Below are 20,502 nucleotides of genomic sequence, written 5' to 3' on the forward strand. Positions count from 1 at the left end.
TTAGCAAATACCTCTTCACAAGAAGGAGAGAGAAATTTGGAACACACTTCTATGATTAGCCAATAAAGTTAGATCATACAGAAAGTTTAGAATGTATTTAGGTATTTTGCCATTTACATTCAAGATTTTGTTGTCCAAAATTATGAAGTTGTATGAGGCAAAGGCAGGCATTTGGAGATAAGTCACAAATCAGATACGATCTCATTGAAAGCTATCTTGCGGGCTAAATGGTCATCACTAATCCTCTTCGAACTTTAACAGAAGTTAAAGTACTATCATAATTGCTTATGTTGCTACCTGAAAATTCAAATATGAGTGAAGGCTATTAAGTGCCTTAATTTTCTTATTTGAAGTATGAACATGTCTGCTTCCCTTTTTACTGACACTGCTGCTGAGTACCAAAAGATTGGCATCAAACTGAAGTTGCTGTCAGAAAGAATAAAGCAACGTGCAATAATTTTTTTTGTGGGCAGCTTTGAGGACAGGACCAAGTGCTGACATACTAGCCCAAAAACAAATTCTTCCTAACCACAGGCCATATTTAAATGTCTTAAATACATCTTGCTGTTTATAATATTGAAGAGAAAACTGACCAAAGAAGAGCGAAAAAGAAATGGAAGAATATGCTGATATAGTTAGAGAATGAATGGGAGGAGGCTCACTTGAGCATATATACTGGTATGGACCAGTTGGGCTCATTGGATTATTTCTATTGGATTTTATGAAAAATCTCAAATTACTACAGCTTTGAAGATCTGCCAGTATTAGGTATAATGCAGATTTCTGTGCATGGCTTTGTACAAAGTCATTGAAATTTACAGGAGATGGACCTAATTTGCCTTTAGAACTCATGCAAATGTTTGTCTTTCTTGCCACTGACACACACTCTTTGTACAGTCTATATGAATGGCAGTCTGAGCTAGCAGAACCATATAGGAAGGAGAAATAGGTTGAAGTAAATAGCGTGGTACAGAAAGAGAAGTGAAATATACATTATAGAAATGGAGAATACCAAGGCCTGCAAATACCATTGGTTGTTATGAACGTTTAGACAAAATTTCCTCTGAAATTGGTATATCAGCTTAAAATAAAAATCACTAAACTTTAAGTCAAATTGTATTCCAAGCACCTGAACGTATTTTATGCTTGTTTTGAAACATGTTATTTTCAAAGCTGACCCAATCCACATAATGTACCATACCCCTGGGATGAGTGATCCTCCACTCATTTTCTATTAATTGTTTTATTAGACAGCCTTTCCTTTAGACAAAAACACCATTCAGAAAATTTTAAAAAGTTCTTGATTATGATTTGTCTGAGCTAGTTGAGAAACTGACACCATTCAATAACATAACATCTCTTACATTATGCACCTTGGTGTCAAATATATTAAAGGGATATTTGAATAGTAGAGAAAGTGCTCAGTCAAGCACGTAGTTTCAAGCAACAACTTAAGTAAAAATGTATAGATTTCTGGTGTTTAGGGAATGTGTTTATTTAAATTTTGGTATAATTGCGAATGATGGAAGGATGACACTGAGTGAGTCAAGAGGCCACAACTCCAGCAGCACAGATTTAAATATGAAAGCTATTTTTAAAGTAAATCATTTAAAACCAGGTTACATGCAGATGCTGGAATACTGATTAATTTATATCTCTGTAATATGTTTTTAATATTCTAATAGAACCTACTAACCACTAAAAATATACGGTTAAATTACATTGTAAAGAGCTGTTCAATTGCATTGGCTAATAGCATATTTTGCTTTCAGCAATATGTAAATGATTTCAAGTTGAAAGTCTAAAGACAATTTACCTCCATTACAGCAATTATACTCAAAAGTAGAAATTGGCACCCTTAAATGTTTAAAGAACAAGTAACTATCCCAAAATATGGAAAACATATAGAATATGAAATATACTTTTGTAAATCAAAAGATAAATTTCTAAATCCTCTCAGAAATCAAGTTTTGTGCCTTTGATATATCTAATCTGCCAGGGCGAAGGAAGACTGAATTCTTTTTATATTTTAAAAAGCAAGTTAAAAATAATTAGAGACATCGGTTTAAGTCTTCTGCAGCAATCAATACATTACATTTTTAAAGTACATCAGTGTTTCTTGACAGCATAGTATATTATTTAAATTAAGAAGTTTAATAGTGAATGGATTGATTTGATCTTGCATTGCCATGAGCAACCAACATAACCAGAATGCTGAAAATACTGCTTAATTTTCTCTTATGCATCTTAAATCTTTGAAATTATATACTGATTTATTGATAAGACATTTTAGTGATCTATCCTGATGAAATCTTAGAAGATTAATCTCAATTTTATTTATACCATTGTACCTAAAAAGTCAAGTCTTCAGAGTTCTCACTGTCGAGATTGATTGCATCATATATTTATGGATGGTCCTCCTATTTGGAGAACACTTGCATCTCTGAATTCCTGAAACATTTGCAACATGTCATGGTTCCAGCACTGGACGAGTCAGATACCGGAATGAAACCTACGTATTTTTTCATTTAACATGGTCATTCACTGAAACGAAGAACTCGCAGCCTTGTGTCCATAACAAGAAAGCACAACTTTAATGTACAATAATCCAGTATTGGAACAGGCCTTTTGGCCCACCATGCCTGAACTGATTCTTATTGCTCATTTAGACCTGCTCCTTATTGCCCATGTGCTGCTTCTATCCCTTTGTTCACCTCCTATTCATGCTTCTATCAAGAAATGCGTTAAATGTTGCTAGTGTGTCTGCGTCCAACACCTCCACTGGCAATGCGTTCCAGGCACCTATCACCCATTGACAATAAGTTTCACTGTACTTCCCCACTAAAAACTTTTCCCCTCACCTTGAACCTATGCCATTTTGTAGTTGACCTTTCCACTCTGGGAAAAAGCCTCTGACTATCCATCCTATCTCTGCCTCTCAATTTTGTAGACCTCCAGTCAGGTCGGCCCTCAGCTCCATCTTTCCAGTGAAAGATAAGTTTATCCAACCTCTCCTCATAACTAAAACCCTTCAAGACAAGCAACATCCTGCTAAACCTTCTCTGTCCCCTCTCTAAAGTATCCATTTCCTTCTGGTAGTGTGATGACCAAAACTGTGCACATTTCAAATGTGGCCCTAAAGCTCAGTACAGCTATAACATAGCTTGCTGACTTCTACGTCTGATGTCCCACCCAATGAAGGCAAGCATGTTGTATGCCTCTTTGGCCATTGTATCCATCAGTGTTGCCACTTTCAGGGACCTGTATGCCCAGATGCCTCTGCATAGCTATGCTCTGAAGGGTTCTGCCATGTATTGTATAATTATGCAAAAGACAAAAACACAAGCTATTCAAATCTAGAAGAGTTTGAAAAATCTTAAAACACACAAGAAACAATGGCTCATCTATTCCCCAATACCATCACTTTGTAGTTTTGCACTCAGACAAAGTATAGAATCATAAACCCAGCACATTAACAATTTACATGGCAGGTCCCTGCCCCCTGACACATATCAGATTAGGTCAATATTTTACAAAGATTTCTCTCTGACTTTGTTATTTTTTCAAATCTTTCATAATAGTAACCAACACCTTTATGCCACAATTTTGAAATCCAAACTTGAAAAAAGTTTGTATCAGACACTTTTCATCACACTTGATTTGAAACTTAAACAACGCACAAAGTTTCTTGTTGCTATAATTTAGTTTATTCGATTCAAAGTAAATTAAACATGTAAAATGGCTGAATGTATTGATCATTTAGAAATCAAGTTAATTATGCTTTTGTTTTTAAAGCAGATAAAAGATTAAAGCAGAACACCTTTAGACAAGAATTTACAGCACTGTTTTTCTGTGAAATCAGTTCTACAAGGGATGATAAAGGTTTTCTCGATTACGAAATTCCAATATTATATTTCACTATGGTTCTATTTGCACTGAGTCCACATTTAGTGATTGCAACAAAAAGGAGCAATAAATCATGAATCAAGGAGAAATATATTTTCTCAGTGGATAAAACAGAGAACTCAATGTTACATTGCTCACTTGAGTTGAATACTACAGATGCATTTAAGGGGCTTAATTAACTATAATTAAGCACCATAGCAATTAATATGGTCTAAAGTACTGAAGAGAAAAATCAAACTATTATGTGAAGGCAGGGGTAAGCATTTATGGAGGAACTGCAGTCACAAATCTCCATAGACAAGATACCAGACTATATAACACTCATATTGGACTTGTTTTGCCATTGTGTTTGCGTGGCCTGCAAACACATGCTCTACTGATGTTTGCTTTTGTCAACAGTCTGCTGTGATAATATGAAAGTCATGCACATGTGCAATAAATCAACAAATACCGATACTTTTACTCACCTATGCAGCCTGTAAGCTGTGGCACAGAGCATTACAAAAGAACAAATAACTAGTTAAACCCATTTTTTTGAAAGAAAAAAAATGAAAATTCCACAACAAAATGTCCAACTTTTACAGCAACCCATAATACTGTCACCTGGATAAACCCATTACTTAGAAAAATATAACTTTTGAAGGAAGATTACTATCATAAAAAATGCTAATTATATCACAGAACAGGTCATCTGACCAAGATGGCAGTGCTTATGCTCCTTTGGATGAATCTCCTATTCATTTCAAATGCGTCTCAATTCAAATGTTGATTGTCCATTCATTTAAAGATTGGAAGCCTGTCTATATCCAGGGATGTACTGCCTCACAAGTCAAACAATCAGTGAAATAAAAAGGAACTTTAAAGCACAGCAGCTAGATAAAAATCAGCATCTATCTTCCCTTCTGGAGTGCATCAGATATTGATTTTTTTGCAACCTAATATAATCTTCCTTGCATCATAACCTTATCTCCAAAGAAATAAATGAGAAATTGTTTTTAAGTTTGGTCATTGCTTTATATACTGCTTTTGCTTTGAATTAGAGCGTTCACAAGCAGATCTTGCACCACCAACAGCAATTGCCTAACAAACTGCTCAGCCTCATTAATCCATTACCTTAGCAGTGAGGCTCTAGTGAGCCAGTGGTTATTATTGCATGCAGAGTTAGAAGACTTCAAATCCCAAAAGATGTTTACCAGCTTATTATAAAACTGACAACCAAATATAAAAGTTCAACAGCATATGAGGTAGGGTTTTTGCAGGATCTGATATTAAGAATAGATGCAAACAGACTATTGTACAAACAAAAGTTCATGCTCAATATTAGTAAACACAGTTTTGTATGCTTGCTGTTTAGAAAATTAAATACTTCAAAATGCTTCATTGACACAAATTGATGTTGCTGCATGAAAATTGCATGTCAAGAACATCCTCTTATTGCTGATATAAAACAATCCAATTCCAATGACTTTCTCCTGTTGCTACAAAGTGTAATAGGTTTTATGAAGTGACTGTTAATTTATAAAAAAAGAAACAAAATTATTTTTTCAAGTTTAGGAACGCTTACCTATGCATACGTCAATTTTGCCTTTGATGGCAGCCTCATGGAGAGGTGTGTAGTTCCAATTATCCCGAGCATTAGAATCAGCACCATGACACAGCAACAGATTGACAACTTCTGCATGCCCAAATGAACAGGCATTATGCAGAGGAATAAGGCCTCCATCATCTCTTGCATGGACATTGGCACCACTCTGTAGCAAAAATTCAACTACATCCTTCCGTCCAAATCCTAGAGGGATTGATGTATAGTCATTTAAGTAATCACTAATCACAATATAAGGCATTCTGAAGTAATTAGATAACAGCTCCTTCTTTAGACTTTTGATTATTTTTCATTGAATGCTTCTTTGACAATTTCTCAAATAACCATATGCCAAAAGAAATTTTTCAGGGAGAAATTTCTATAAGTACATTTTGGCCAACTAATAATGAGGTTAAGGCATTTCAAAACAAGTGTGAACTGAAATGTAAAATATCACCACAATGGTGAATGCAAATTAATACTAAGTTAAGCAACAAATGAATTATGCTTTAAGATGATTTTATTTAAATTTAAATTGTTGAAATATTTAAACCAAAATATCCATGTAGGATGCAGGAAAACTTATGGCAACTGTCTCCAGAAACAGTGTATTTGAAATTGATATCTACAGTAATTTCTAATACAATTATTGCACTTCGATTCTTGTACAAAAGAATTGCCAAACTTCATTTATTCCCTCTTTATTAAGGTCAGAGTTACTTTTTGAAGGAAGCAACATTGGAAGACCTTTTCCAAAGCAGCAAATAAATTCTCTAGTGTAGCTTACCCTGTAATTTAAAAGTGGATTCACAGTTAACATCAGGTTAAAACAGAAGCTGTGATTAGAGGCCATGAGTATGACACAGAAGAGAGCCTTAACACCAGTGACTGGGACAAGAGAACATGTGAGAAGATAGCAGTGGCTCCACTGGAATGGGAAATGTCTAGCTATCAGGAAGCTAAGATATGGCTGACATTAGTGAAAAATAGCTATCAAAGATGCAACAGTCACAGAAAATGGAGCTTAAAGCAGTGAAAGCAGGAAAGAATGGTTAGTCAGATTGGCAGTAAAATGAAGTTGGATCTCAGATGATTGACAGGAAACGAGATTCAGAAGAACGCCATTTGAGCAGGCAGGATTAGCTATTCTAAACAAGAGGTAAAGTAAGTAGTTGGCACAACATACATCACTACTTATTTGACAAAGGCTGGAATAATGCTAACAGGCTGCAGTCCTCATAGGAAAATAGAGGAATGATAGTCAGTAGATGGTTTTAAGCAACATCCAGAATTACCTGCATCATTTGAATTTAGTTTCACTGGCATGTCTTGCTGTTCCTTATTGCTCCATAGTTTTTCCTCTCTCACTATGCAAGCTGTAAGTTGTAGGAAATGGTATGTGGAACATGCCAATTTCATGCCATCCCACTAGGACTTTTCCTTCACCCTTGCACCCACATTTAATATCTTTTTTCTATCTTCCCTCAGCTCCAATCACTATCCCAATCTCTTTACTATCTAACAAACCCAGTCATCCTCTCTTAACGTCACTCATTCCATCATTTATTCTAGCTTGCACAAGGGCTAGCAGGTTATAAGAGCATTACTGGCTGGGATAGCATTTATTGCCCATTTGTAATTCCTCAAGGTATTGGTTCTGAGCTACTTTGAATCACTGCAGTCCATGTGGTATGGTCTGGCACTTTATAACAAGGAGAATCTTATAATCTTAATTATTGTAAAATACAGGATGAGATCAAAGTTATTGCAGCAGAGACACTTCTCTCAAAAATTACATGGTACTAACATTACGTAGCATTACTGGTGGAACCGCTTTCATTTTGTTTGGTCTAATCACATGTAATACTGCATCGAATACCCAGTCCAGAGAATAAATATAATTATAAGTGGCAGTCAATTCTTCACCAAGCTGAAAAACACATTCCTCAGCTGCTATTGTGCCCAGGTTTGAGCCCAAAAGCCTGCCATGGTTTCATTTCTCTGCAATTCTGGTGCATAGATTTTAGATTTACCCTAGAGAATCAACAAAATTGTAAACTTTAAATTTTCCAAACACTTGCACTGTTGTTCCACAAATATTTGCTGCTTCAGTACCTGAAGCAATGTGCATCATATGCAACAAGACCTGGTCCAACATTCAGGCTTAGGCTGATAAGTGGCAAGTAACATTTACGGCATACAAGTAGTAAGAAATCTCCTCTTGATATTCCTAAACCAAAATTACCTCACTACCAATGTCCGAAGGATTACCACTGACCAGAAACTGAACTGAGCCAGCCATATAAATACTGCACCTACATCAGGTCAGAGGTTGTGAATTCTGCAGCAACTGGTGCACCACCTGATTCCTCAAAGCAGACCCACCAACGCAGAAGTTATGAATTTGATTGAATTGTCTCCACACTGGTCTGGATGAGTGCAGTTCCAACATTTAACAAGTTTGACATAATCCAGGACAAACCAGCCTATTTGACTGACATCACATCTACGTTAATGATTCAGTTCCTTAACAAGTGTACATTGGTAGTGTGCACCAACTACCAGGTACACTGTAGCAACTCACCAAAATCACCTTCCAAGCCCCCATAAAAGTAAAAGGCAGCAGATGTATGCGAACACCATCACCTGAAAATTGTCCTCCAAGTCATCCATCATAACTTGGAACTCTCTCACATTCCTGGGGTGGCACAGTGGCTCAGTGGTTAGCACTGCTACCTCACAGCACCAGGGTCCTGGGTTCAATTTCCACCTGTGTGGAGTTTGCACATTCTCCCTGTGTCTGTGTGGGTTTCCTCTGGGTGCTCCGGTTTCCTCCCACAATCCAAAATCCAAAAAGATGTGCAGGTCAGGTGAATTGGCCATGCTAAATTGCCCAGTGTTAGGTGTGTTAGTCAGGGGTATATATAGACTAGGGGAATGGGTTTGGGTGGGCTTCTCTTCGGAGGGGCGGTGTGGACTTGTTGGGCCGAAGAGCCTGTTTCCACACTGTAGAGAATCTGATCTAATCTAATCTCAAAACCCTGGAACTTCCTCTGTAACAGAACTGTAGGTATACCCACATAAAATTGACTGCAGTGTTTCAAGGTGGCAACTTACCAACAATCTCGTAAGGGCTCATTCCAACAACAAATTTAAAAGATGCTGCAAACTTGCAGTTAACGCCACTTATTTTTCCCTGGAACAGACATCCTCGACAGTTGTACCAGTGAATAAATCTTCATAAGATTTGAAATGTTGAAGCAAAAAAACTGTCACAACTTTGTCATTTGTTAAAATATACAATTAGATTGCTGCTAAAGCAATGTTTAATGTACTGAATTGCCAGTTTTATGTCAATTTTTGATTTGCTGTCTTGTTACCAAGTCGGGAAAAACATAGTAAAATTACCAGATTGCTGACCTAAGAAGAAACCACAAAATTTTCTCATGTCATTTAAGCAGACATGAACTGCGATTGATCAAAAACAGCACAAGTTGACCTGTGATTAAACATTTAAACCACACAAGAAAAAAAACTAAAGGAAATATCCAGTCTGTATAAATAGGGAATTTGTTTCTGAATTAGAACATCTGAAAAGCATTTTTTGATCTTGGACATAAAATTCTTAAGTAGCGAGTAAATACAGATAAATGGTCCACTTTTGGACCATAAGTGGTCGCCCGAGCATAATTGAACAAATTTGAGGTGGGAGATCAGAAATTGGTGGATAGACAAAGCACACAGTTAACCACTGAACCGGGATGAGGCTGGCCGATTAATCATTGAAATGAGCATGGAGGTGGATAAGGAAGTGGTGAGAATGACCATGCAGTTTAAAACCTGCTCCCCACTGTCAGTCATGCCAGAAACGTGCTTTGATGAACACAATAATGGAGAAATTCAGATCTATGGAGAGTGAAAGAGCTAACATTTCACGTCAAATGTGCCTCTTCTTCAGAATACAAAGAAGAGAGCTACTTATACTGAAACAACTGAGGGAGGGTCACCAGGCCCGAAACATTAACTGGTTTCTCTTTACAGATGTTGCCAGACCTCCTGAGCTTTTCCAGCAACATATATCTGCCAACCCTGATCCATACAAATACTCTATCACTGGTCCACAACTTATCAGCTTGGCCATCCTTTCAGTCCTCACTTTCTCTCATCTTTTCACAAACCCAACTTAAATCTGCCACCTTCCAGTAAAAGCACAGCCAACTAAGTTACTCACAACAAGTGAATACATCAAGGGAATGGTGAAGTTTAATCCTTACCACTACTACCTTCACTGTTGCCAGAAAAAAGGAGAGGTAGCCTGACAGGAAGATTGTCACCATCCAATCCTACGACTTTAATGTAGTACGTTTCTCATCCCTTGGCTCTGCCAAGCTAGGATATGCAAACAATTGTTACTTCACCTGTTACATTACCTCCATGTGTTATGTTGCACAAAATAATTCTCAGACTAGTCCAGGTATCTGAAATCACTAACATCTGATGAGCCTGTGAAACACCTCCCTCGTTTTCACACTTAACTGATTTTCTCTTCCGGTAATCTGTTACATTCCTTTTTCATCCTTTTATGGGCCTCAATCCCCATGTATAATGTGGAAAGACGCATATTGAGTCAGATTCTGCACTTTCACACATCGGACAGGCAGCCAGCCTGAACACCAAGGGAGTGTAGCCTTTTCTGGTTATGTTATTTTAAGTACTATGGGTATTATGCTACTGACTACCGGCAGATGCAAAATATTTATTCAGTTCTGAAATCGTGCCCCCTGCTTCAATTGGAAATCTACTTTTTGTCTGTAAAAAGTCCTATTCTTCCTTTTACCACCGTCAGAGTATTTAAGTTCCTAGGTGTATCCCTATTCTTAAATGCCAGTCTTTTATTTAAAAAAAATCCTTTCTTTGCTTCTCTTATTTGTTTTCCACACTCCCTTCTGAACATTCGGTATTCAGCTTGGTTCTCAATAATATTTTCTACCAGACACCTATTGGAAGCTCACTTTCTTCATCTTAATCTCCAACTTCTTTTTCAGTCAGGGAGCTCTGGTTGGTTTGCCTCACCTGTCGCCTTTGAGGGAAGATATCTAAACTGTATTCAAACCATCCCTTCTTCGAAGGTCTTATTGTTCAACTACTGCTTTTCCCACAAACCTTCAGTTCCAGTCTGACCCAACTTTATTCTTGTCCCCTTGAAGTTTGCTCTCCCCAAATGCAATTTTACACTGCATTGTTCTTTTTTTACGTCCATAATTATGTCCATAATCCTAAAGATTCTGGACATAATAATCCCTGTCTCCTAGATGTTCCCAATTAACACTTATTTGCCTAATCATCTTGTTCCCAAGTCTGGCAATGCCTCCTTTTCATTGGATCGGACAGAGTGTTGCAGAAAATTCTCCTGAACACAATTCTCTGCCCTAAACATCACCGTTATCCTCTTCTCTATTTGGGTAAAGTTCCCATGATAACTACCCGACAATCCTACACCTTTATGTAAGTTCTTTGCAGAGATGTTCCTTCCCACTAGTTGGTTCATATACTACACCTAGCTACATAACTGCAACCTTCTTGTTCCTTAGCTCTAGACAAAATCGATTCTATTCTTGAACCCAGAGATACCCTCTTTCTCCAGTATGCACCATTACCTCCACCCCTCCTCATTTATTTTTCTTGAACACCCTAAAACCAGGAATATTTAAGTCAGTCCGACCCTTCCTTCACAGGTCTCTCTTATTGCCATATCATAATGCTACATGACAATGTGTGTGTGGAACTCACTAATCTAATCCTTACATTCACATTCATGCAATGTAACCCTGATTTAGAGTGCTTTAATTTCTCCTTGCACCAATTTCACCTATTAACTTAACATGCTCAATTCTGATGCTGTTTCTCCAAGCATTTTGTGCACTCTGGTATTGCTCCCTAATATTCTCTCTTGGTTCCCACACACTAATAAAAGTTCTGAATATAGGTTTGCTCGCTGAGCTAGAAGGTTTGTTTACAGATGCTTTGTCACCATACTAGCTAACATCTTCAGTGAGCCTACGAATGAAGCAGTGTTGGTGTAGCCCGCTTTCTATATAGGTGTTTGAATTTCTTTGGGTTGGTGATGTCATGCCCTGTGGTGACATCATTTCCTATGGTGATGTAATCATTTCCTGTTCTCCCTCTCTCCTCTCTTCCCCCCCCCCCCCCAAAGGGATGGAAAATGGAATCCAAGTCAATGTATTTGTTGAAAGAGTTCTGCTTGGAATGCCACGCTTCTAGGAATTCTCGTGTCTCTCTGTTTGGTTTGTCCTAGGATAGATGTGTTGTCCCAGACAAAGTGGTGTCCTTCCCCATCCGTATGTAAGGATACTAGTGAGAGTGGGTCATGTAATTTTGTGGCTAGTTGATGTTCATATATCCTGGTGGCTAGTTTTCTGCCTGTTTGTCCAATGTAGCGTTTGTTACAGATCTTGCACGGTATTTTGTAAATGACATTAGTTTTGCTTGTTGACTGTATAGGGTCCTTCAAGTTCCTTAGCTGCTTGTTGTCCTAGCAACAAATATCTCGGAAATGACTGCCAGACTACTCAGACCCCTTGGCACCATGGTAGCCCACTAAAACAGCAGCTAAGGAACTTGAAAGACCCTATATAGACAACAAGCAACAAGTTTTGAGAAGATTTGTAGCTCAGGTTGAGCTTTTGGATGTAGGTTTGCTCGGTGAGCTTGAAGGTTCATTTCTAGACGTTTTGTCACCCTTCAGTGGGCCTCAGGCAAAGCACTGATGAAAATTCCTGCTTTCTATTTATTAATTAGAATATTAAATAGAAATCAGCAATTTTCAAGGGTGCTTCACCTGAGGCCCACTAAAGATGTTACCTAGTAGGGTGACAAAACGTCTGGAAGTGAACCTTAAAGCTCACCAAGCAAACCTACATCCAGATAACAAGCAAAACTTATGTAATTTACAAAATACCTTGCAAGAACTGAAACAACTACTACATTGGACAAACAGGCAGAAAACTAGCCACCAGGATACAAGAACATCAACTAGCCACAAAATGACATTCCTGATTAAGGGCTTTTGTCCAAAAAGTCGATTTTTCCTGCTCCTCAGATGCTGCCTGACCTGCTGTGCTTTTCCAGCACCACCCTAATCTTAACAAAAACGACATAGCCACTCTCACTCGTATCCTTACGTACAGATGAGGAAGGACATCACTTCGACTGGGACAACACATCCATCCGAGGACAAGGCAAACAGAGACATGCAAGAGAATTCCTAGATGCACGGCATTCCAACTGGAGCTCTATCAACAGAGTGATTGGGATCCCATTTACCACCACTACTCCCCCAGAGGAAAACAGGAAATGCCATCACCAAAGGAAATAATGTCACCACAAAAATGACATCACAAACCCAAGGAAACTCAAACACATAAATAGAAAGCAGATTACACCACCAGTGCTTCATTCAGAGGCTCACTGAAGATGTTACCTAGTATGGTGATGAAACATCTGAGCACGAACCTTCCAGCTCAGTGAGCAAATCTACATCCAGAACCTCAGCTACAAATTTTTTCCAAACTCACTAACTGATGGGAGTTAATTTAAAGCCTCCCCAAAAGCACTAGCAAAACACCCAGTCCTTGTACTGTCCAGGTGTCGTCTACTTCAGACACAGTCTGAGCCACTGGAAGCTCTCCAATCCATGCCATCTTTCTAGCCGTACAGCTAGCCTCTTATTTCTGTACTAAATGGCATGCAGGACATAAAACACAATATTATCTGCTTGCTTATGTTTTAACTGACTCCTGATTGCAGGCATACATCCCTTCCTGACTATACACCACTCTGTTCCTTTAACCAATGAATTCCTCCCATCAGGGCCAGTCATCTTTCCCTCTTGGACAGTTGGCCCTGGTGATGGCACTTGGTCTGACGCTTGCCGAACTCCTGAGGAACCATCGCCCTCACCTGTATCCGGAATGGTAAGCCGATTTTGGAGGGGGATCTTGGGACTACTGCATTATGTGTTTGATTGTCTTGGGACTGTCTGGTGGTCAATCAACCTCTAGCTGTCTGTATGACCCTAACCTGCAATGTAGCGGGCTTAATGGAGTGGTAGTGAAACAAAAAAAATCAAATCTTTGGAAGAGGTGTGAATAGTAGAACAGTTGCAGACCAACACTGACAATATTTCCCTTCCGAATATATCCTGAAACTTCTGCAGTTGCGGAGTGGGGCTGAATGGACAACACCTGATCGATTTGCGAAAAAAAAATTAAAAGAGCAAACAAAAGAAGATAGCAGCTTCATGTCGGAGAAAATGAAGAAGAGGGCCTCGAGCGAGGCCGCTATACCGTGTTAGGCGGGCGGGCGGGCGGAGGGAGGGAGGGAGGGAGGGGGTGCACAGCGCGGTTTTAACTTGCCTGCAGCGAAGTGTAAAGGGGTCGACCTGCGTCCCGCCGTGTCCCTGGCGTTCACATTGTCGGCCCTGAGCAGTCTCCTCACCCGGGCCACATCCCCGTTCCTGCAACCCTCGAACAGCTCCCGCGTCGGGTCACGATGAGCAGACATCGCGGTCGACAAATGCTCCCCCGAGCTGGAGGAGGAGGCGGCGGCCACTCCGGGGCAGCGACGGGACGCCATGGAAACGGGCGAGGAGGAGGTGGGGGGAAGAGGTGAGATGAGGTGCTTCTACCCCACCCCGGTCCGCCCACCCAGCGGCCTCCAAACCGCCAGCAGGAGCCGCTCGAGCGCCGCCCGATCCTTTGTCCCGCGCGCCGGCCCCCGCCCAACCGCCCGCGTCACGTGAGCACGGCCGGCCCAAAAGGCGCATGTGCGATAGTATCATGCTTTGGAGGGAGAGAGTAAACGTGGTGTTATCTTCTGGTAAGAGTTTCCTCTCTTTAGAAGTAGAAACTAAGCCTATTGTAACTCACTCCTATTGGTAGCCTTATTCAAAAATGATGTCTTGACCTATGATTTTAGGTTGTAGATAGAAAGGTGGAGGAAAGCAAAGTTAATTCTTCGTTCTGACTGATTAAAGATTGAAGAGTCACCTTATGTGTGTTCGTTTCGTTTGCATAAGTTGTACGATCCTTTGATCTTTTCCTCACTAATGATGTGTTTAAGATCTTCCTCTCTCACTAACACCTGATGAAGGAGCAGTGCTCCGAAAGTTAGTGTTTTCAAATAAACCCGTTGGATGATAACCTTCTACAAGCTTAGGATTCATCTTTTGATCCATCTTGACCAGATGGGCCAATGGGCTGAGAATTGGCAGATGGAGTTTAATTCAGATAAATGCAAGGTTTTGCATTTTGAGAAAGCAAATCTTAGCAGGACTTATACACTTAATGGTAAGGTCCTAGGGAGTGTTGCTGAGCAAAGAGACCTTGAAGTGAAGGTTCATAGCTCCTTGAAAGTGGAGTTGCAGGTAGATAGGATCGTGAAGACGGTGCTTTCCTTTATTGGTCAGAGTATTGCGTACAGGAGTTGGGAGGTCATGTTGCGGCTGTACAGGACATTGGTTAGGCCACTGTTGGAATATTATGTGCAATTCTGGTCTCCTTCCTATCAGAAAGATGTTGTGAAGTTCAAAAGGGTTCAGAAAAGATTTACAAGGATGTTGCCAGGGTTAGAGGATTTGAGCTATAGGGAGAGGTTGACTAGGCTAATGCTGTTTCCCTGGAGCGTCAGAGGCTGAGGGGTTACCTTACAGAGGTTTATAAAAGCATGAGGGGCATCGATAGGATAAATAGACAAAGTTTTTTCCCTGAGGTGAGGGAGTAGGTTTAGGGTGAGAGGGGAAAGACATAAAAGAGACCCAAGAGGCAACTTTTTCACTCAGAGGGTGGTACGTATAGGAATGAGCTGCCAGAGGAAATGGTGGAGGCTCGTATAATTGCAACATTTAAAAGGCATCTGGATGGGTATATGAATAGAAAGGGTTTGGAGGGATATGGGCCGGGTGCTGACAGGTGGGACTAGATTGGGTTTGGATATCTGGTTGGCATGGACGAGAAGGGTCTGTTTCCATGCTGTACATCTCTGATTCTTTATTTCCTGGTCATACTATGTACAATTATACCTGGTAAACAAAGACACACCAGGCAGGGTTCTAATCTTTTTTGTTAAGCAACTGTTCCCTGAACTCTAATGAGCTTATATGAGAAACTATGATCATATCAAGTGGCAAAGCAAGCTCAAGAGGCTGAATTGCCTACTCCTAGTTCTTATGTTTCTTCCACCATTAGTATCTACTTTCTGTTTTAACAAATTCCTCCCATACTGTGCTGTTTACGTTATTATAGGAAGTAGCTCCATGACATGCATTGTAACTGATGATTAGTGAGGGAGAATATTCAAGGTTATGGGAAATTAAGATGGAGGAGAATGGCACGTAGTCGTAACACTCATTCAGAGAGTTGGTGCAGACATGATGAGGCAAATAATTAGCTTTCTTCAGCACCACGATCGTTTGATTTATTGAAAGCCATGGTCTTGATGAAAAGTATTTGGCAACTGTCTTCCAAAGAAGAGTCAGATTGGACTCAAAACATTAGCCATGTTTCATATTCCACAGTTGCTGCTGGACCTATGGAGTTCTTCTAGTCCCATTTGCCAGCATTTGGCCCATATTCCTCTAAACACTTCTGCGGCACAGTGGGTCAGTGGTTAGCACTGTTGCCCCTCAGCACCAGGTTCCCAGAGCCGATTTCAGCCTCGGGTGACTGTGTGGAGTTTGCACATTCTCCCAGTGTCTGCATGGGTTTCCTCCGGATGCTCGGGTTTCCTCCCACAGTCCAAAGATGTGCAGGCCAGGTGAATTGGCTATGCTAAATTACCCATAGTATTAGGTGCATTAGTCAGAGGGAAATGGGTCTGGGTGGGTTACTCTTCGGAGGGTCGGTGTGGACTGGTTGGGCCAAAGGGGCTGTTTCCACACTGTAGGGAATCTAATCTAATCTATTCATATATCCATCCAGATGTTGTTTAAATGTTGTACCAGCCTCCACTACTTCCTCTGGCAGCTTGTTCCATACATGCACTACCCTCTGTGTGAAAAAGCTGCCCTTTAGGTCCCTTTTAAATATTTCCCCCTCACTTTAAACCTATGCCTCTCTCTTGTTTTGGAGTCACCCACCTCAGGGAAAAGACCTTGACTGTTCACCCTATCCTTGTCCCTCGTGTTTTATAAACTTATATAAAGTCACCCCTTAGCCTCCAATGCTCCAGAGTAAATAGCCCCAGTCTATTCAACCTTTCCCCATCGCACAAACCTTGAGAGTGTTTGGTAGGCTGTGATGATGCTGCTCCTTCAACAAGGTTATGTTGTCCTTGGTTTTTTTTCAGGAAGTCATAAAAACACAGGTTCCGAAAAGTCTGGGTTTGGATGGGTTTTAGGGCCAATTTTATTATAGCTAACAGATACTGCCTTGGGAAAAAGGCTTTTATGTTTAAAAAAACACACTTGTACAATGAAAGGGGGGATGTCAGTTCTCCCAGCTCAGCTTTTCTCTGATTTAATTTGGTTTTGGCAGTCTGGCTATTCACTGAAAGTAGTTGGGCAGTTTTTAGAGCTGGTCTTCCTCTCTCTCTGACATCTCTCCTGTAAGATCCAGTATTTGATTTTACATTTTGTACCAAGGGGAGTTTAAGGGGATTGTTCTCAGTATTGAGAACAGCATTATTAAATTGGAATAATCTGTTGGGTTTTTGGATAGCTTAAGTTATTCAGTATACTGTTCACTTTTTTTGTTTGTGTTTCATTTGGTAACCTTGTAAATATATTCTGGGTTTTGTTTAAAATAAAGTGGTTTGACCAGCTACATCTCTCCTGGAATGTTCACTGTACACCTGCTTAAAACAACCAGCAAAGTTAGAGTCCAAGCTACAATCTTGAAATGTTTTGGGGGGGTCTGGCCTGGTCCATAACAACGGATACCGTAGAGGGAACTTTACCCTAACCCTGTGCTTTCCTGTCCTGGGAGTGTTTGATGGAGGACAATGTAGAGGGAAGCTTTACTGTGTATCTAACCCCGTGCTGTCCCCAGTATATTGGAGACAGCGGGGAATAGAAGTCTGAGTTGTATAAAAGACTGTGATCCTGTTGAATGGGGAGGAGGCTCAAAGGGCCAAATGGTCAGCTGCTGTTCCTGTTTTGTGTTTGTGTAGGAAGACAAGTGGTGAGGGTGACACCAAGAGTCTGAAAAGGGATATGGACAGTTTAAGTGCGTGGGTAAAACCTTGACAGAATATAATGTGGGGAAATGTGAGGTTACACATTTTGCCAGGGAGAATAAAAGTATGTGAATATAATTTAAATGGAGAAAGACTGCAAAAAGCTAAAGAACAGAGGGATCTAGGACACCTCGTCCATGGACCACAAAGAGCTAGCAGTCAAGTTTAGCAAATAATAGGGAAGGCAAGTGGAATGTTGGCCTTTATTTCACAGTATGTCAGGAAGGACGGTTTTGCTAAAACTGTACAAGTCACTCGTGAGGCCACAGCTAAAATACTGGAAACAGTTTTGGGTCCCTGCATCTATGGAAAGATAGACTGACATTCGAGGCAGTCCAGAGAAGGTTTACTCTAATAATCCCAGGTAAGGAAGGCCTGTCTTATGAGGAGAGGTTGAGTTAATTGGGCCTACACTTATTGTGAGAAAGTCTATAGCCTTAAAACTTGCCTTTAAACATTTAGACTAAAATATAATGCTGAATTATATAACATATTTGCTGCACACTAGAAAATAGACAGGACTGGAAGGGAGGCTCAGAAAAAGGGTGGGAGCCCAAGGTATGCAAACGATTAGGGTGGCACGGTGGCTCAGTGGTTAGCACTGCGGCCTCACAGCACCAGGATCCCAGCCTTGGGTAACTGTATGGAGTTTGCACATTCTCCCTGTGTCTGTGTGGGTTTCCTCTGGGTGCTACGGTTTCCTCCCACAGTCCAAAGATGTGCAGGCCAGGTGAATTGGCTATGCTAAATTGCCCATAGTGTTAGGTGCATTAGTCAGAGGGAAATGAGGCTGGGTGGGTTACTCTTTGGAGGGTCGGTGTGGACTGGTTGGGCCAAAGGGGCTGTTTCCACACTGTAGGGGATCTAATCTAATCTGTACTCACCGAGTGATAACAGGATGCTGTCAGGCAATTAAGAACATTCGCCTTAACTTCAGTGAACCTGTGTAAACAGCACATCAAGTGATAATATTCCCGGCCATTCTTTGTGAAATTAATGTAAGTATTTTATTTTGCTGAAACAAAACTCAGTACTATCAAAAGCCTTGTAATTAACGGTCAGGTCCTGTCAATTATAATGGATTCTTATTACCCTTGCAAGCTGGGCAGACACAGAGAGAAAAACATATTTGCTGTTACAAGACCCTGACTTGAGTTCAAAAGGACACTATAGAGAGAAAGAGACCATTTTAGTGATGAGGCTGCTGAAGCCAGTAGAAAATTAACTCTTAGTGCTTACCTGCTATAGATTGAACTTAATTGCATTTTTGAGGCTTTATGATGATATTGAGCAGCCATTACTGGTTATTAAATACAAACTCTGTAAAAGGTAATATTGATGGAGCTTTAACTTACTTGCTGTTCTTGCAGACCACTCTGCAGACCTTACAGATTGCCCCACTGTCAATTCTAACTAATCAGATCTTATGTCTTTATTGAATTTGAATCACAACCCTGAAAAGAAAGCGTGTTTAATTCAAAGACTAATGATTCAGTTTAAATCCAACCTTTATGGTAATATCTCAGCCTCAGGTACAGAATGATTCAGTGCTTAAAAAGCAGGAATCTGTTCCTAGCTTAGAAATTATTCTGTGCCTAACATTGAAGAGATTCTGGCACACTGTGTCAGGAAGCCATTTTATGTTCAAAAAGTTTGCCCTTCTTGCTAAGAAGCTATTTTGTAAAACATTTATATCTTCCATGTGAGCTGTGCAAGGTTATCTTATGAACTCACCAATTAGCTCAGACTGGTACCTCTTTATGATAGGAGTTTATCTCACTAAAGGTGCCTAACTCGGCTGGTTGTTTTTTCCCACCTGATGAATGGGGGACCTCTGGAGTGATTAGTCAAGTGGACACAGACCTGTCAATAAATGTTTCTTCCTTACAAATGATTGTCTTTCCCTGTTATCTGTCTAATTAAGAACATGCAATGTTTTTGTAAACTTGTATAAAGAAAGCCACTTTATATCAGTACATCGGAATAGCCTGCTAGGGCTCTTGAAGAGCTGGTGCCCTACTCACCTGGGTTATTAGAACTTAGTTTAGCTTGCAGGTATCAGTGTTATGTTGTAACAGTGATGCTTTTGATAAGTAAAGGGATGACTAATATTAAACTAATCTGTCTGTAAGAGATTTTTTTTATTCCAGACTTCCAAAGAGTACGATCTCCAAGACGAACCAAGAGAGGCTTACAGGTCTGCGTCCACCAGAGATTCCCTGGGCAGTCTCAAATCTATACTTTAACAATTGGAGTTTAGAAGATTGAGAGCTGACCTCTCAAAACAGACAATATTCTTAGGTGTATTTGATAGGGAAGATGTGAAGAATTTTTTCCCCTTTGGGAGAGTCTAGCTCCAGAGGGTATCATACCAGAGTAAGGGGTTGCCCTTTTGAAGATAGAGATGAGGAGGAATTTCTTCTGTCTTCGAGGAGTGATTTGATGGAATTTCATATCACAGAGGGCTGTCAGGGCTGTGTAATTAAGTATATTCAAGGCTGAGATAGAGATTTTTAATTAGTAAGGGAGAATTGTTCTTTTAATTAAAACACAAAACTGTTATATCAGTCACTTGGATATACATTTCACTTACAAGTCATTTCATTCTGATAAAATTTCTCAATTAACATTTCGCACTTTTGCATAGCATTTTGCATGTTAGTCACAAATTATCCTAAATTATGCTAAATCTATCGACAAAATGTCAAGTGAACAAGTAATTTGATTTCTTGAAGAATTAAAGAATAAAATTATAGCAACCC

At 40.0% G+C, this 20,502-nt stretch overlaps 1 protein-coding gene and 1 long non-coding RNA gene across 2 annotated transcripts in view; one reads left to right on the forward strand and one right to left on the reverse strand.

Moving 5' to 3' along the window:
* The window catches only part of LOC140463584 (poly [ADP-ribose] polymerase tankyrase-2), a 69,922-nt gene extending 55,779 nt beyond the window's left edge, over positions 1–14,143 (reverse strand). Inside the window, exons 1-2 of the mRNA XM_072557779.1 lie at positions 13,924–14,143; positions 5,471–5,695 (exon numbers count right to left, since the gene is read on the reverse strand). Of these exons, the coding sequence (XP_072413880.1) occupies positions 5,471–5,695; positions 13,924–14,143 (445 nt within the window). The remainder of the gene's footprint in view (positions 1–5,470; positions 5,696–13,923) is intronic.
* Positions 14,144–14,156: 13 nt separating this feature from the next.
* The window catches only part of LOC140463585 (uncharacterized), a 46,961-nt gene continuing 40,615 nt past the window's right edge, over positions 14,157–20,502 (forward strand). Inside the window, exon 1 of the long non-coding RNA XR_011954700.1 lies at positions 14,157–14,386. This is a non-coding gene — a long non-coding RNA (uncharacterized lncRNA). The remainder of the gene's footprint in view (positions 14,387–20,502) is intronic.

This window comes from Chiloscyllium punctatum, chromosome 38 (genome assembly GCF_047496795.1).
Source record: "Chiloscyllium punctatum isolate Juve2018m chromosome 38, sChiPun1.3, whole genome shotgun sequence".
NCBI lineage: Eukaryota > Metazoa > Chordata > Chondrichthyes > Orectolobiformes > Hemiscylliidae > Chiloscyllium > Chiloscyllium punctatum.